Raw genomic sequence first — 19,174 nt, 5'->3', positions numbered from 1 at the left:
ATAGTTTTCATAGCTGGTCCTCAAACAACGCATAACATTTAAGACCTTCTTACACTTTTCCACTACTTTTTGGACATGAATTGCCCATGTAAGCGTCTTGTCATACCATAGACCTAAATACCTAAAGAAGTCTACTCTTTCTAACTCTAATCCATATATCCTAAGTTTTAAATCTGGACTTATTTTCTTTCTTGTCAAAAACATGGTCTTTGATTTATCCACTGAGAATCTAAATCCCCATTCAAATGCCCATCTTTCAATATTACTAATTGCTTGTTGCATTTTATTAACAACATATTCAACATTTCTACTCTTCTTCCACATTGCACCATCATCTGCAAACAGAGCTACATCGACTGAGCCTCCAACATCTTTAAACACATCATTAATCATTATTGAAAAAAACAAAGGACTAATGATGCTCCCTTGAGGAGTGCCATTCTCTACTTCATAATAACTACTTAATACTTCATTAATTTTAACTGCTATCTTCCTTCCTGTTAAGAAATCCTTACACCAGCTAAAAACTCTTCCTTTTATACCCATTAGTTTTAACTTGATAAGCAGCCCCTTCTTCCACAGCATATCATAAGCCTTTTCAATATCAAAGAACACCACTAATACTGTCTCTTTATTTGTCTGAGCTCTCCTTACTGTACGCCATACTCCAAACACACCATAGGATCCATTGTTCCTCTTCCTCTTCTAAACCCACTCTGATCATTTTTGATCAGACCTCTAGTCTCCAGGTAGTATACCATTCTATCTTTGACCATCCTTTCCATAGTTTTCCCCATCTGAGAGGTCAAAGCAATCGGTCTATAACTTTCTGGAACTGTTGGATCTTTCCCTGGCTTCCTTATGGGTATAATTATAGACTCCTTCCAACTTCTTGGAATAGTGCCTTATATCCATACCTTATTGTACAAATTTAGCAACATCTCTTTCCCTTTATCACTTAACTGTTCTAGCATGACATAACAGATACTATCCCTTCCTGGAGTTGACTTACCCAGCTTCCTTAAGGCATTATTAAGTTCAGCTATTGTAAATAACCTATTTAACGCACTACCATCTTTACCATCACCTTCCTGACTGATACTCCCATATCTTGCAATAGTATCCTCCCTTCCTCTTGACTTACATTTTCAGAACTATGTACTTTTACTAGTGTCTTTGCTATTAGCTCCGCTTTAGCTTCACTTCTAGTAACACTATGCTGGCCATCCTTCATTGCTGGGTACCCAAACCAAACACAGCCTCTTATTCTCTTTATAGTTCCCCATACTTTCTCCACTGGTGTTGACCTTCCAATTGAGTCACAAAACCTTTTCCAATACTCTTTTTTATATCTCCTAATTGTTTGCCTCACTATTGCCTGTAGTCTCTTATATTCAACTAGATTTTGAAAATTATGTGTCTTCAACTCTTTAAAAGCTCTATTTCTTTTCCGTATTACCTCACCACATTCTTTTGACCACCATGGCACAATTTTACACAACTTTGTGGGTTTAGACTTTGGAATAGCCTCTATTGCTACCTGAATTATAGCGCTACTTATCTCTGTATTTAACTCCTCAACTTCTTGATCATCTCTGACCCACATCAAAGAACACTCACTGATTTCTCTAAACTTCTCCCAGTCAGCCTCTTCCAACCTCCATCTCCCCTCCCTCACTACCTTTCCCACAGTCAATTCCATTTCTGTCTGGATTAGTAGCCTATAGGAGAATGATCACTTCCCACTGTACTTTCTCTCCTTACCTCTCACCTACACTTCCTAGCTCTTGCTACTGTAGCTAGTCTAATGTCTACTGTAGACTCTGTCCTTCTTGCTACATCTATCCTTGCACCAGTTCCATCATTTAAACACACTAGCTCTTTCTCTTCCATAAATTCCTCAGCAATGCTCCCATTACTGTCATCCTTTACTCCCCATAATATGCTACAGTATTTGCATTAAAATCTCCACACCAAATAACTTTCCCATTTAACTCACCCCAAATTTCTTCCAAGTGCCCAATTTCCAGTTGCTTACATGGATTATAAAAGTTAATTATTGTAACACTTCCCTCACTTGTCCATCCACTGCAATAAACTCCCACTCATTTCCCCTCCTCAACTCTCTATATTGTAACCCTTGTCTTAGAAAAATAGCACACCCTCCACCATTTCCCTCTAATCTATCCCTTCTTAAACTTATATACCCCTTTATCACAAAGTCTAAAATAGACTTAAGCCAAGTCTCCTGGATGCATACAATATCTGGCTTATTATTTAAGTCTTCAATAAAACCTTTAAGTTCTTGGCCATTTGCAATAAGACTCCTAGCATTCCATTGCAAAATGAACATGGTGGATCTAGAGCTCCATGCAATGTTCCCTCACTTACCTCACTTTGAACAAGACCTGCTTGAATTTTTTTAAAAGACAAATCTTTCATATTCAAAAACTTACATGCTGCTTTCATTATTATCTTTATTTTTTCAGTTTTTGTTTTTGCTTGTTCAGAACAATTGATCACATATGCTACAAACAGAACCAATTTTTCTGTATTGAGTTCTACCACGTCCTTCCTTCTCCCTTTCCTGCATGTGACTCACTACAGGGCTTTCTGTCTTCTGCTCGTTGACCACTTTGGTTGCTTCTGCTTACGTAAGATTTCGATCTGCACGTATCTGTTGCACTTCTACTGCCTTTTTCCTTACTGGGCACCCCCCATAAGCTGCTGTATGATCCCCTCCACAATTACAGCAGTTCCTCTCAGCACTATCTCCACACTGTCCATACTCATGATCTCCACCACACTTCCCACATCTTTGCTTTCCTTTACACACTCTTGCAATATGTCCATATCTCTGACACTTGTAGCATCTTATGGGTGGAGGAATATATTCCCTCACACTAAAACTCATAAACCCGATCATCACTTTAGATGGCAGCACCCCTTCCTGAAATTCCAGGAGTACTGAGGTACTGTCAACTTTCTCACCATTCTTCGTCATTTTAAGACGATTAATCTCAACTACTGTTCCTCCCTTAATAATCTTTTTAAGTTCTTTTTAAGTTAACATTCTCACTTCACTCACTTCCTTTTTACAGATTGTTTGTACTTGCATAGCCTTATCTCGTGGTCCTATGTCCTTACACTTAATCAACAACCTGCCATCGCGTAGCACTTTTGCCAATTCTACTTCACCCACTGATTTTTTTACACCACTCGTTAAGGCAGAGAGACTTACGTCCTGTATATCACTACCCTCTTTAAATTTAATCCCAACCTTATACCCTTATAACCTTATACCCTTATAACCTTATACCCTTATAACCTTACCTTATACCCTTATAACCTTATACCCTTATAACCTTATACCCTTATAACCTTATAACCTTATACCCTTATAACCTCATACCCTTATAACCTTATAACCTTATACCCTTATAACCTTATACCCTTATAACCTTATAACCTTATACCCTTATACCCTTATAACCTTATAACCTTATACCCTTATAACCTTATACCCTTATACCCTTATAACCTTATACCCTTATAACCTCATACCCTTATAACCTTATAACCTTATACCCTTATAACCTTATACCCTTATAACCTTATACCCTTATACCCTTATACCCTTATAACCTTATACCCTTATAACCTTATAACCTTATACCCTTATACCCTTATAACCTTATACCCTTATAACCTCATACCCTTATACCCTTATAACCTCATAACCTTATAACCTTATACCCTTATAACCTCATACCCTTATACCCTTATACCCTTATAACCTCATACCCTTATAACCTTATACCCTTATAACCTCATACCCTTATACCCTTATACCCTTATAACCTCATACCCGTCCTCTTCTGTCACTTTCCTTCTTACAACTCTTGTATGGTTTCCCTCCACTTCAAGTGCCCTCTTAGCTGTTCTCCCTTTGCCTCCTCCACCATGTCCCTGACTCTGAGTGTATACACTCCATGACTCGTTCCCACTCATCCCTTCATCCTCCCTACCACCCTCCTCCATCCTATCCATCTAAATTCAGACCCATTCACAACTCAGTTTATGCACAACAACCAATGTAATTAAATATTGCATTAAACAAACCGCCTTGTCTTCTTCGGAGCAAAACTCGAAACACGGAAGTCCAAACGCATGCGCCGTCCTCCGCACCTCCGGCCAAGCAGCTCTTATAATATGATCAATATAGGCTATTATGCTAATTTATGCTAATTAGTTCAATTACAAAAATTGCCCAACATGCAAATTAGCATCCGGTAGTTTCTGCAGGCTGGGAACCCATACTATATATTTCCATCATAAAACTTTGGTGTACTCAACATTTCCGGGTCCACAATGGGGCTCTATGGGCTGTCCACCGGACTACAGTCACATTATTCAGACACATTAAAAGGGCATGCTGCTCTTGCTCCCCCACCCCTCTCTCTCACACACACTCACACACACACACACACACACGGTGCTTACCTTCCGCAGGTTAATCTCCTTCACCACGCACTGACGCGCGCCCCCGTCTCGCGCCTTCGCTAGAAAAGCCTTCCCGAACGCGCCCTGGCCGATCGGCCGCACCAGCTCGTAGTTGTTCATCGTGACGACATCAAGGCGACCGACACACTGGATTAAACTTCATAGTGTTTGTTGACCTGCACATAACCATCGCGTAGAGTATTAGATGTGTTTCACTTTGCAAATTAACTGTTAGGCCATGTCATCATTTATTGTGACAATAAACTTCCTTGTATCCATCTCATTTTTGCAAGATAGCCTACAACGTTATTGCCTTAATATTAGACACAAGCCGTCTGCCAAAGCAGTTTGCTCATTCGTTTCTCGCCCATATCGTTCTGATCGTTCGAGTGGAGAAATTTAGTGAGGCTAGACTTTGAAATAATGTTGGGGTTTTGCAGATTGTTTACCGGTCTTTCCAACATCGAAGTTGAACTGACTTTAAGACTGTGAGGTATCATGATCTTTTGACAACTGACCTGACATCACCATAGCAACCAGTACACAACTAATCTTGCCTGAAAGAGTGCCTATAGCCTTAGCATACTCTTTGCATTGCTAAAATACAAAATACAATGCAAAATACAAAATACAAAAATAGAAGCAGATTACACTTACCGGATATCATATCGTTTTCTTTTAGATGCATGGCAGTGGTAAAATCAGACTACAACAGCAAAAGTGTGGCTTCGCAAGTTTGCCCAGTTTGTCCAGGTATTGTGGACAGCTAGCCGCAACGTGGTCTGGGATATGTAGTCCCCAGTGGCAGAGCGTTCAGCAGAGAGCGCTGAGCCTATTCAAGAACCTTTGCCTTACACATAGGCCTATCTTTTGTTAAGGTTTGTTCAACTGCCCAAGGGTTTATTCTCTTACAGTGAACAATTTGCCTATTTTATGACATATTATGTAGGCTAGTCTTATAAAATACTGACATGATCTTGTTGTAGACTCTAACAGTCTATTAAGCTAGAAAAATGTATGTGGGGCATAAACTGGGAAGGAGACCTAGCAGTAAACTTCATTTGCTGGGAAGCCTCTCTGCAGCACAACTCGATCAGAAACATAAACGGTCCAACACATAGGGGGCGGTAAAGACTTTTTTTTTTTATTTATTTTTTTTATTGGTAATTCAAGTACAATAAGCATGGGTCAAAACAATCCATAAGGAATCCATCTATGTACAGGATCAGGTGTAATTAAAAGGAGGAAGCAAGAGAAAAAAATAAATAAAAAATAATAAACAAAACAGAAAAAAAAAAAAAAAAAAAAAAAAAAAAACACAACAGAAAAAAAAACATATAACTAGGGCTTAGTCATTAAATCATATTCTGTAACACTGTTCAAAAAGTTGTACTGCTTTCTTAGACTTCATAGCTTTAAGGGCTTTTGTATAATAAAGGAAATCATTGTAAAACCCACTAAAAGTGGGCTTAACCTTTAAGTATTTACATTTATGTATAAAAAATTTACAGAGAATAACAATCACATTTACTAAGAGATCATCGTTATCATTCACAGTAAAGAGTCCATATATAATGTCCTTCAAGTCAAAGTTATCTAACATAAAACATTTAGGACTGAGCCAGTTATGAAGGTCAAGCCACAAGGTTTTAACATAAACACATTCGACAAACAGATGCTCAGCGGTTTCAGCCCATTACAAAATACACAATTATCAGTTTCAATCCCAAAGCCTTTGGATTAAATCGTTGGAGGGTATATTCCATTCAAAGTTTTGAAATGTAGCTCTTTTGCCTTAGGCATTATGGGATATCTCATGTATTTAGTTCAAGCAAAAGCTGTATATAATGATTCTTTGGAAAAACTTTTAAAATAGAATTTCTATATGTTAATAAGGGGTAAGACCGGTTGATAAATAGGTTTCTAAGACATTTGTTGGAGCATCTAAAACTCTTAAAGTCACAACCTTCAACAAAGAGCTGTGGTAGGGAAGGACAAATATTGGGATCTGAAATTATTCCTCTTATTAGGCCTAAAATGGAGTCAGGTATGGCATCAAATACAGAATGACATGTATCAATGTTGCAGGTTAACTCATACTTCAAACAAAAGCTTTGATATGTTAAGAGACATCCATTAGAATCAATTAAATGCAGGACTGACCAGATGCCCTTCTCTAGCCAGTCCTTGATAAACAAGGATGACTTCTTTACAGTATTGTATCTGTTGTTCCAGATAGGTGTGTTGTGAGGGGTAAAATTATGATTGTACAGAATCTTCCAGTATAGAGCAACCTGCTGATGGAAGAGGGATAATTTGATGGGCAGTTTCTGAATACAGAAGTCACATTTAAGGAAAAATCTATACCACCTATTTTTTGAATATTTCATGGGGGATATGGTACCAGAAGCTGGTACTGTTGTTTAAAAATGATTTCAACCACTTGATTTTTAATGTTCCGTTTATGGAGTCAATATCGATGGCCTCCAACCCTCCATCTCTGATGTCTTTTATGATTTCTGATCTTTTAACATAGTGAACCCTTTTCTTCCATATGTAGTCAAAGTTTATTTGATTGATTGTTTTTTAATGGCTCTCTTGGAAATAGCCATTGAATAAGCAGGATATATACACCTTGAGATACTCTCCATTTTTGTTAGAAAGACTCTACCCAGTAAGCTAATGTCTCTCAGTAACCATGAATTAAGTTTAGCCTGACAATCCTTGGTTATCCTTGACACATTCATGTTCTCCCTTTCTGTTGGATCACTAGAAATAAGTATACCTAAATATTTAACTGTAGATTTTATGGGAATGTTATAGGCTTCGGGTTAGATTGCACTGGTGGATAGGCATTAACTCACACTTATTTAAATTCAATTTCAGGCCAGAGGTTTTAGAGAAAGACTCAATCGTCTCTTCAAAACTTTTGGTGTCTCGCCAGATGCTTCATAAAAATAGTTGTGTCATCTGCCAGCTGGCTAATTACAACTGGCAATCCTAAAACGTCAAGTGGGGCAATATTTGAGTTTTTTATAAGAATAGAGAGCATTTCTGTTGCAATTATGAAAAGAAGGGGAGAAATAGGACAGCCTTGTTTGATTCCACGTCCGATATTAAAACGGGGTGAAGTGCCCCCTGGTAAGGAGATGGAGCTGTTAGTATTGTTATATAGGGAAGCTATACTATTTCTGAATTTATCACCAAAACCTTATAGTTTTAAACATTGAAAAATAAAAGGATGCTCAATAGAGTCAAAGGCCTTGTAAAAATCAAGAAATAACAAGAAGCCCTCATCCTCAATCAAGTGTTTGTAGTCTAGTAGCCTACATCAAGTACCAAGCGAATGTTATTGTGGATAGATTTACCCTTCATAAAACCAGATTGGGAATCACTTGTGGTTTGGTGTGGATTTTCTTTTTTAATCTGTTAGCATAAACAAGAGTTATAATTTTATAGTCATTATTTAATAAAGTAATTGGTCTCCAATTATCTAGCAGTTTGGGGTCTTTGCCATGTTTGTGAATTAAGGTTATTATACCCTGTTTGGTGGGGGGGAATGTCATAATATCTGTCGCTTCCTTTAACATAAGAAGGAAAGGGCCTTTCAGTGAATCCCAGAAGTGTTTATAAAAGTTGGCAGTAAGACCATCAATTCCAGGAGATTTGTTTAAGGATAAACCTTCTACCACTTTATCAAGTTCCTCAACAGCAAAGTCAGAGTCACACAATTCAGCAAAATCAGTATCTATACGAGGAATAAGATGTTGGATATTACTGAAGAAACAGTTTGCATCAGCACAAGAATATGCAGAAGAGTACAATTTCTGGTAGAAAGAAACCACTTCCTTTGTGATCACAACTGGATCTTTATTCTCCTCTCCCTTTATTAGTAAAGATTTTATTGAGTTTTTTTCTTGCCTTCTTTTTTCTAGCTGGCAGAAATAGGATGTGCTTTTCTCCCCTTCCTCTATCCACTTTGCTCTGGACCTTACATAGGCTCCTTCTGCCTTTCTGAGATAGATTTTTATCAAGTTCAGAGGACAAGGTTTGTAGTCTTTGTCTGTCCACATCAGTAGGGGGCGTACTTTGACAGAGCAAGTTTATTTCTTTAATTAAACTGAGTTCTAATGACTTGTTGTCTCTATTAATCTTTTTTCCATAGGATATACAGTACTCTCTTATTTTAAATTTAATGAATTCCCATTTAGAAAGATAAGATGCTATGGAGTAATCTGATATCACTTGTGTAATGATGGCTTTCACACCATTATCAAACGCTTGGGACTTTAGCAGGCTACAGTTCAATTTCCAATAACCCTTATTGCAATAGCTGACATTAGAGGGTTTTACACTCAGTTTAATAACTGCGTGATCTGTGAGTGGAGCAGCTGAAATATAGCAATCTGAAATGGTGTCAACCATGGAGAGTGAGACCAGCCAGAAATCAATTCTTGATTTGACAGTGTGGTTTGGCTTGAACCAGGAATATTGCATGGTGTTTGGATATCTGTGTCGCCATGGATCCAAAAGATTATAAGAGCGACAGATTTCTGATAGAATAGAGTTATGGGAGTGGTTTTGAGGTTTGGGAGGGTATCTATCAAGGTGTTCATCAAGGACCATGTTAAAATCTCCGCCTATAACAATAGTAGCTGTTGGATAAGAGAGTTTACAATGTGCAATGGTTGCAGAAATGTCAGATATCATCTGTCTATTTTGAGTTAGGTTATTGAAACCGTAGACATTGACAAGTATGTTATAATGATCATTAAGGTCTAAAGACTTCACTATGCTACGGCTCAGTATTATCATAAACGGTCCAACACATAGGGGGCGGTAAAGACTTCACTATGCTACGGCTCTGGTATTACGCTACTTTGTTTAGTCTTCACAGTTTCCTGTCTTGCGCAGTGGTGAGACGCGAACATGGCAGCACCGGAGAAGTCCACAAAAGAGCGGCTTTTATCCACTTTGGACGACTTAGAGGTGTTATCCAGGTTGGTGTACACCAAGAGTTCTAATATGATATTTATATTTGCGTGTGTTCATTAGTTGTCGAGCAATGGAGGTTGGTTGCAAGGTTTTTTTGTCTCATTGTAAGTAGGCTACTATCTGTAGTGTATAAATACGTTAGTGAAACACCGTCTTCTTAATTCATCTCTCAATGTGGGAATCATGATTGGGAGGCCAGTGTAACGTTTAGTTCAACATCATTTTTTGTGTGCTAAACTCGTGTTTTATGAAGTAGCCAGCCCTCGGTAACGTTAAACATTTCGCTTTTTAGAGAACTGATCGAGATGTTGGCCCTCTCGCGGAGTCAGAAAGCCCCACAGCCCGGCGAAGATACTCAGGTGAGCCCTCCTTCCGAACCATCCTACGAACCATGCTACGAACAGTGTTTAAAGCGGGATGCTCCCCAGGAAGAAAATTATGTTTATTTTAATGTTTAAATGCATCAATCTGGTGCACTTTGAAAAGAAATTCAGAGGTCAGACTTGTCTGATTTTTTTTAAAATCTGTGGATGGAAATATTTGTGCTGTAGCCTTTACTGTTTTGCACTTAAGAATTGTAACTATGCACACACAGGTGGAATAGTTATGATGATGGTGGCCTACTGCAATAAGTTGACAACTACAATTTTGTTTCACAGTTATTGTACATTGTAAAAATGCTGTACATTTCAGCACTCCATGAAATGATGCAGAAGTGGTTACCTGTTATTCGGCTATTTAATCTAAGATGATACACACACACACACACACACACACCCTACACTCTCACACACACTGGGGCACAACTGTACAGTATGCTAGTGGGGCACGTGCTGCTACACAGATATATATATACACACACACACACACACACCTTACACTCTCTTACACACACACTGGGGCACAACAGTACAGTAGGATACTGGGGCACATGCTGCTACCTGAGTTGCACTGGTTTCCTTTGTGGACAGACTGTGTGTCTTTAGCATTACCAATGTGTTTTCCAATTAGGAAGCGCGTATTCATGGACAATACTTTTCTGTCAATTGGCAAGCTGGAGTCATTGACCAGCAGATGAGCAGCTAGAGCCAGATGCCGCCCTGCATTTGTTGTTGTCATGTTTACATTGTGGAATTGTAACATTACTTCAGCTTCAGCTTCAACTTCCCTCCAGCATCTACGTGCTCTGGCTAGCACAGCAGCTGTAAACACAGCCACTTCATCTGCATGCGTGAACCAGCACTCAAATGCACTCAACTCAGACAGGTGTGTGTGTGTGTGTGCTGGCGTTCAACCGCACCAGTCCAACCCGTGTGTGCGCGTGGGCGTGTCGCGTGTGGTGTGCATAGCGTGTATTATTGGTGTGTGTGGCAGGTGTCGCTGGCCACACGCTGGTGTAGCGTGTATCGCAGCAGCTGATATTGCTACGCGTACATGCGCGTGTGTGGTGTGTGTGTGTGTGTGTGTGCGTGCGTGTGTGTGTGCGTGTGTGTGTGCGTGTGTGGTGTGTGCGTACATGCGCGTGTGTGGTGTGTGTGTGTGTGTGTGCGTGTGTGGTGTGTGCGTGCATGCGCGTGTGTGGTGTGTGTGTGTGCGTGCGTGTGTGTGTGTATGCGTGCGTGTGGTGTGTGTGTGCGTGCGTGTGTGTGTGCGTACATGCGCGTGTGTGGTGTGTGTGTGTGCGTGTGTGTGTGTGTGTATGCGCGTGTGTGGTGTGTGTGTGTGCGTGTGTGTGTGTGTGTGCGTGTGTGTGTGTGTGTGTGTGTGTATGCGCGTGCGTGTGTGTGTGCGTGTGTGTGTGTATGCGCGTGCGTGTGTGTGTGCAGGTGCTGGAGCTGCTGGTCCAGAGGGACCGTGAGTTCCAGCAGCTGATGCAGCAGGCCGTGGAGCAGGGCAGACGGCAGCAGGAGATGCTCAGCCTGGACAAGGAGCTGGACAAGAGGGACTCAGACATCCAGCAGCTCCAGAAGCAGCTCAAGGAGGCCGAACACATCCTGGTGCGTGTGTGTGTGTGTATGTACTCACGTGAAGCTGGAGGCCTGGTTGATGAGGGCACTGTGTGTGTGTGTGGTGTGTGTGTACTCACGTGAAGCTGGAGGCCTGGTTGATAAGGGTGTGTGTGTGTGTGTGTGTGCAGCTCCAGAAGCAGCTCAAGGAGGCCGAACACATCCTCGTGTGTGGGTGTGTGTGTCGTGCGCGTGTGTGTGTGCGCATGTGTGGGCCTGTGTGTGCGCGTGCGTGTGTGTGGGCGTGTGTGCCTGCAGTGTTTCCTCTTTAATGTATTCAACAGCGGTGCAGTGCTGCTGCTACATTTGCAGTGTTGCAGCAGCCAAAATGAAAACACACACACACACACAAAGCCATACACACAACATTTACACACCCACACACACACACACTCCAGTGTTTCCCCTACAATGTATTCAGCAGTGGCGTAGCGCCCCCCGCTGGATTTTGAGCGCCACTGGAAAATCTTCACATGATCAGTAATGTCACGACATTTAGGCCTACACTGTAAAAGCTCAACACTCAACAACATCGTTGGAAGTGTTTTCAGTAAGTCACGTTGCTTAACCTCACTGCTCAGCACATAAAGGTTAATGCTCAGTAAGTCACGTTATTTAACCTCACTGCTCAGCACATGCTGTTGTACGCCAGTAAGTCACGCTATGTTTAACCTCACTGCTCAGCACAGTAAGTCACGCCATTGCTTAACCTCATTGCTCAGCTACTATAAAGGTTACGCTCAGTAAGTCACGCTGTTTAACCTCACTGCTCAGCACAGTAAGTCACGCTGTTTAACCTCACTTGCTCAGCACATAAAGGTTACGCTCAGTAAGTCAATGCTGTTTAACCTCACTGCTCAGCACATAAAGGCCACGCTCAGTAAGTCATCACGCTCCTTAACCTCACCGCTCAGCACAGTAAGTCATATGTTGCTTAACCTCACTGCTCAGCACTTAAAGGTTACGCTCAGTAAGTCAATGCTGCTTAACCTCACCGCTCAGCACAGTAAGTCACGCTGTTTAACCTCACCGCTCAGCACTTTAAGTCACGTTGCTTAACCTCACTGCTCAGCACAGTAAGTCACGTTGCTTAACCTCATTGCTCAGCACATAAAGGTTACGTTCAGTAAGTCACGTTGCTTAACCTCACTGCTCAGCACAGTAAGTCACGTTGCTTAACCTCACTGCTCAGCACAGTAAGTCACGTTGCTTAACCTCACTGCTCAGCACATAAAGGTTACGTTCAGTAAGTCACGTTGCTTAACCTCACTGCTCAGCACATAAAGGTTACGTTCAGTAAGTCACGTTGCTTAACCTCACTGCTCAGCACAGTAAGTCACGTTGCTTAACCTCACTGCTCAGCACAGTAAGTCACGTTGCTTAACCTCACTGCTCAGCACTCAACAACATCGTTGGAAGTGTTTTCAGTAAGAATCACGTTGATTAACCTCACTGCTCAGCACATAAAGGTTCGTTCAGTAAGAATCCGCGTTGTAACCTCACTGCTCAGCACATAAAGGTTGCGTTCAGTAAGTCCGCGTTGTAACCTCACTGCTCAGCACGGTAAAGTCGCGTTGTAACGCATTACTCAGCACATAAAGGTTTTCAGTAAGTCACGTTCATTGTAAATCGCTCAGTAAGTCACGCGTAACCTCACTGCTCAGCACAGTAAGTCCGCGTTGCTTAACCTCACTGCTCAGCACAGTAAGTCACGTTGCTTAACCTCACTGCTCAGCACATAAAGGTTACGTTCAGTAAGTCACGTTGCTTAACCTCACTGCTCAGCACAGTAAGTCACGTTGCTTAACCTCACTGCTCAGCACCTAACGGTTACGTTCAGTAAGTCACGTTGCTTAACCTCACTGCTCAGCACAGTAAGTCACGTTGCTTAACCTCACTGCTCAGCACTTAAAGGTTACGCCTGAAAGTCACGTTGTTTAACTCACTGCTCAGCACAGTAAGTCACGCGTTTAACCTCATTGCCTGTTACAAAGGTCACGCTCAGTAAGTCACGCTGTTTAACCTCACCGCTCAGCACAGTAAGTCACGCTTGCTTAACCATTGCTCAGCACATGTGCTGCCACGCTCAGTAAGTCACGCTTGCTTAACCTCACCGTTCAGCACATAAAGGTTACGTCAGTAAGTCACGCTGTTTACCTCATTGCTCGGGATCATAAAGGTTACGTTCAGTGAGATCACGTTAGCTTAACCTCACTGCTCAGCACATAAAGGATTCACGTTCAGTAAGTCCGCGTTGCTTAACCTCACTGCTCAGCGCACAGTAAGTCCGTTGCTTAACCTCACTGCTCAGCACTTAAGGTTACGTATGCGGCCCATAAAAAAAAAAGATCACAAGAGTATTAACACGGTTAACCTCAGTAGGTAAGTCACGTGTTTAACCTCACTGCTCAGCACTTAAAGTGAGCAGCCCATAAGATCCGAAGCAGGCAGTAGGTGAGTGTGTGTGTGTAGGTGAGTGTGTGTGTGTGCCCAACATTACGGCAACATGGTTTGGTTATCCAGTGTTTTGTTTTTTCCTTTGTGTGTTTAAAACTGTGTGTGTGTGTGTGTGTGTGTAGGCCACTGCGGTGTACCAGGCCAAAGAGAAGCTGAAGTCCATAGAAAAGGCTCGCAAAGGTCAGTGTTTCACAACTGGGCTGTGTGTGTTTTCTGACTATTTATATGTCTTTCTTTATGTGTGTGTGCGTGTGTGTTTCTGACTGTGTGTGTGTGTGTGTGTGTCAGAGTTTCCGCTAGAAAAAAATGGTGCTGGTTAAAGTGACCGGCAGAGGTTTCTTTTTCCGGACATTTTGATGATATGCCGGTAAAATATCCTATTATCACTTCTTAATTAGTCAAACTGAGGAAAACTGGAGACAGGCTATGCTAAGAAAAAAAGAATGACATAATCAGGCTGAATAAATGCGCAACATCTTCAATAAAGTAAACATACCTAACAAGTTCTAGCCAGTATCTATGTTTTCATTAACAGCAAGAAGTCCGCTTGCCTGTTGTTTTAAAAAAGGCTCGTTGTTTTGTTGCTGCTACCCACGTTATCTCCAGTGGTGACTGTTTAACTTGCACAGATGTGCACACACAAGAATGAGCCACACCACTACCCCCTAATGCTATGCCTCTTTATTTGATAACAATAAATTAAGAAATGTTTCATATTCTAGGAAATGTTTAGTTTCTTTTTCTTTCAGTCCCAGTTCAATGATACCGCGACCAGCCGGAAATTATCCTCATGACCAGCAATCTCCTCGTCGAGGAGGCCCTAACCTACAGATCATAGACAGAGAAAGCATAGGCCTACTTGTATGCTTTGGGTAGCCTACAGAACACAGTTGCATGTCCAGTGTACACGGAGAATGATTATGTCTTGGGCGGCCTGGCCCAAGAACTCCACTTCAAGCGTCATGATTCCGACAGATGCCAAAACTTCTGCTTTTTTTTATCGCAGTGGTGGTGGAGTTGATTGGACATCTGAGGCTTCAGGCATTACCAATTTATCATCATCCATCGCGTCTGGCCTCTGAAAAAAAAACTTTTAAGGCTAGTCTGCCTGGGCCTGGCCATGTTTGAACCGCCTCACTCATTTGTTTGTTGTTTAACATGGGCGAAAAAAAAACTTTAAGCGTCACGCTTCCCTATTTAAAATATTTCCTATTTGAAATGCAGCATAGGCTATCGCGTGTTTAATAGCTTTCAAACGGTAGAGCCTGCATTTAAAACATAGCCAGGGGACGATTAATTTATAGGCTTTCATTTTAAAAGCTTATTCTCAAATTCAGATTAGCGTTAGGGGACGGGATTATTAGCCAATTTCAATCGGACAATTTGACCGGAGATTTAATTTTGTCGGACATTTTTTTTCAGCTAATGTCCGTAATTACCGGACAACGGAAACCCTGGTGTGTGTGTGTATGTGTTTCTGACTGTGTGTGTGTCTCCTCCTGTAGGGAGTATCTCTTCTGAGGAGATCATCAAATATGCCCACAGGATCAGCGCCAGCAACGCCGTCTGTGCCCCCCTCAACTGGGTACCAGGTACACTCTATTACCCCTCCACTCCACTCTATTACCCCTTTACTCTACTGTTACCCCTCCACTCCACTCTGTACCCTCTGCTCTGCTCTACTTCCCTCTACTCTACTCTACTCTGTAGCCCCTCTACTTGCCTCTGCTCTGTGCCCCTCTACTCTGCTCCTCTGCTCTGTGCCCCTCCACTCTACTCTAATACCCTCTACTCCTCTATCTGCCACCCTCTATCTACTCTGCCTCTTACCTCTGTTCTACTCTATTGCCTCACTCTACTCTGCTCTGGCCCTCTACTCTACTCTACTCTTACCTCTACTCTACTCTATTACCCCTCTACTCTACTCTATTACCCCTCTACTCTACTCTACTCTTTCTTACCCCTCTACTCTATATTGCCTCCTGTGCCCCTCTACTCTATCATGCCCCTCTGCTCTACTCCTGCTCTACTCTGCTCTACTCCTGTGCCCATTGCCTCTATATCTATTGCCTCTATTGCCCTCTGCTCTGCTCATGCCCCTACTCACTCTATACCCCTCCACTCCATGTTCCCACCTCCACTGCTCTGCTCTATTGCCTCCTCTGCTCTGCTCTATTGCCTCCTCTGCTCTACTCTATTGCCTCCACTCTACTCTCTCTATGCCCCTCTCTCTACTCTATTGCACCCCTCTGCTCTCTGCCTGTGCCCCTCTACTCTACTCTATTACCCCTCTATTACCCCTCTACTCTACTCTACTCTACTCTCTACTCTATTACCCCTCTACTCTACTCTCTACTCTATTACCCCTCTACTCTACTCTACTCTTCTCCTATACCCCTCCTCTACTCTACTCTACTCTATTACCCCTCTACTTACTCTATATTGCCCCTCACTCTGCTCTATTGCCTCTGCTCTGCTCTAATTACCTCCACTCTACTCTGCTCTATTGCCTCTACTCTACTCTCTCTCTGTGCCTCTGCTCACTCTTACCCCTCTACTGGGTACCAGGTAATTTTCCTATCTCTGCTTGATTATGTCTCTGGGTATTGTGTGTGGCATGGTGATCTCGGGACCTACCTACAGTTGGGAGATGCGGCGAATGTTAGGTCACATGAGCCTGCCGTGTGGCGTTAATGGACACCTGCCCGGAGACGCACTGGCGGCAGGGAGACTTCCAGGTGTGTGTGTGTGTGTGTGTGCGCGCGTCAGCATCATAAAGCTGAGTGCACATTACATGAGCGCGAGATCGGCGCTGTCAATTCCACGATCTTGATCAGCAGCATGGTTATGTTATTGTTTGTATATTCACCATATTGACCCACTTATTATCTAATGAAGTACTCACAATTATAATGTGATCATATTCCCCATATCTAATTAGTACTCCTGATTATAATGTGATCATATTCCCCATATCTAATGAGTACTCCTGATTATAATGTGATCATATTCACAATAGTAGAGCCCATATCTCATTCTAGATATTTAGACTAATGCTGTGTGTGTGTTGACGTAATGTGTGCGTAATGGGTAATGTGATGTGCGTGTGTATGGTCCCAGACATTCAGCTCCTCAATTGCCTGGCGGTCTGGCGTCCATGGGGATGCTCCCCTCACCATGGCAGCGGGTTTTGGCGGACACAACAAAACGAGGGCGGCGTAAAGTCATAACACCGACACCTCCAGCAGCAGCAGCGACTCGGACTAGAGTGTGTGTTTGTTTGTGTGTTTGTTTGTTTGTGTGTGTGTTTTGTGCGTGCGTGCGCGCGTGTGTGTGTGTGTGGTCGCAGCGGGGCTAGAGTGTGTGTGTGTGTGTGTGTGTGTGTGTGTATGTATGTATGTACGCAGTAACTCAAACTAAGTAGGTAGGCAGTAAGCCAGTCCCTTGAACACAGGCTTCGAACTAGAAAGTGTGTGTGTACAGTTGTTTATCATGGTATGTAAATAAAGCATCTCTTGTAAACTAAGGCCACAACGATGTTGTATAATTATATGTGTGTGTGTGTGTGTGTGTGTGTGTGTGTGTGTGTGTTTGCTAGCGTGTTGTTTTATTGTGTAATGACGAGTTTTCAGGGCCAGAAATCTCATACAGTCGAGGGCCCTGACAGTGACCAGTGTAAAGACAACTGGAAGCACACACACACCTACACACACCTACACACACCTACACACACCTACACGCCTGCACGCCTGCACGCCTGCGCACGCACTGCACGCACGCCTACACGCACACCGCCTGCACGCACGCCTGCACGCACGCACGCCTGCGCCTGCCTGCACACACCCTCACACGCACCTCGCCTGCACGCACGCCTGCGCCTGCTGCGCGCGCCTGCGCCACGCACACGCCACACGCCTGCACGCACGCGCCTGCACCTGCACGCACACGCACCCCTGCACCTGCGCGCACACCTGCGCCTCACACACACACCTGCGCCTGCACACGCCTGCACACACACCTGCTGCACACGCCTGCACCTGCACGCACGCACGCACGCCTGCACACGCGCACGCCTGCGCCTGCACGCACCTGCACGCACGCACGCCTGCACTGCGCACGCACATCGCCTGCACGCGCCTGCGCGCACGCTCTGCCTGCGCACGCGCATCGCCTGCACGCACGCCTGCACGCGTGCCTGCGCGCGCCTGCGCACGCCTGCCGCACGCACATCGCCTGCGCACACGCCTGCGCACGCTCACCTGCTGCCGCTCCGCCTACGCACGCACGCACCTGCACACACACGCCTACCTGCGCACGCCTACGCACACGCACGCCTGCACGCACGCGCACGCTCACCTGCGCACACACGCTCTGCCTACGCACACATCACCCGCACACGCACACACCTACACACACACGCCACGCTCACCTGCATCACGCTCACACGCACGCACGCACGCCTACACGCACGCACGCCTGCGCACGCTCCTTTCTGCACACACGCTCGCCTGCACGCACACGCACGCTCCGCCTGCACACACACGCTCCACCCTGCACACACTGCACGCTCCGCCTGCACACACGCACACTCACCTACACGCACACTCCTGCACACACACACTCCGCCTGCACGCACACGCCTACGCACACACATCACCTGCTCATATCGCCTGCACTCCGCATCCTGCACGCACGCTCCGCCTGCACACGCACACTCCGCCTGCACACACACACGCTCCACCTGCACACACACACACTCACCTGCGCGCATCACCTGCCGCACGCATCACCCTGCACGCACACGCTCCTTGCACGCGACCGCCTGCACACCGCACATCGCCTCTGCACACGCACTCCTGCGCTGCACCTCCGCCTGCACACACGCACACCTGCTGCACACACTCCGCCTACACGCACGCACACCTGCACGCTTGCACGCACACACGCACTCCGCCTGCACACGCACTCCTTTCACATCATCTGCACACCTCTTCTCACACGCACGCCTGCACACACACTCACCTACACACACACATCACCTACACACACACACACACACTCCTTGCACACACCTCTTGCACACACGCACACTCACCCTGCACACACACGCTCACCTCACTGCCTCCTGCACACACACACACACTCACCTGCACTCCGCTCCGCCTGCACACACACACTGCCTGCACACACACATCACGCATGCACTCACACTC

The 19,174-nt window shown here is 44.1% G+C and overlaps 2 protein-coding genes across 2 annotated transcripts in view; one reads left to right on the top strand and one right to left on the bottom strand.

Moving 5' to 3' along the window:
• Positions 1-5,027, bottom strand: part of LOC125292218 (serine/threonine-protein kinase Nek5-like) — a gene marked incomplete at its 3' end in the record, with an annotated part of 56,419 nt that extends 51,392 nt beyond the window's left edge. The window contains exons 1-2 of the mRNA XM_048239423.1: positions 4,953-5,027; positions 4,504-4,679 (exon numbers count right to left, since the gene is read on the bottom strand). Coding sequence (XP_048095380.1) covers positions 4,504-4,623 — 120 coding nt within the window. The remainder of the gene's footprint in view (positions 1-4,503; positions 4,680-4,952) is intronic.
• Positions 5,028-9,382: 4,355 nt separating this feature from the next.
• Positions 9,383-17,191, top strand: med4 (mediator complex subunit 4). Its single transcript, XM_048239421.1, has 7 exons — positions 9,383-9,503; positions 9,791-9,857; positions 11,325-11,495; positions 14,084-14,141; positions 15,467-15,623; positions 16,605-16,699; positions 17,082-17,191. Exons 1-7 carry the CDS (start codon positions 9,433-9,435, stop codon positions 17,189-17,191), a joined length of 729 nt encoding a protein of 242 aa, XP_048095378.1. The 5' UTR covers positions 9,383-9,432.
• The last annotated feature ends 1,983 nt before the right edge of the window (positions 17,192-19,174 follow it).

This window comes from Alosa alosa, chromosome 3 (genome assembly GCF_017589495.1).
Source record: "Alosa alosa isolate M-15738 ecotype Scorff River chromosome 3, AALO_Geno_1.1, whole genome shotgun sequence".
In the NCBI taxonomy this organism is placed as follows: domain Eukaryota; kingdom Metazoa; phylum Chordata; class Actinopteri; order Clupeiformes; family Clupeidae; genus Alosa; species Alosa alosa.
The sequence above is the reverse complement of the archived record's forward strand: the minus strand, read 5'-3'. Positions and strand labels throughout refer to the sequence as shown.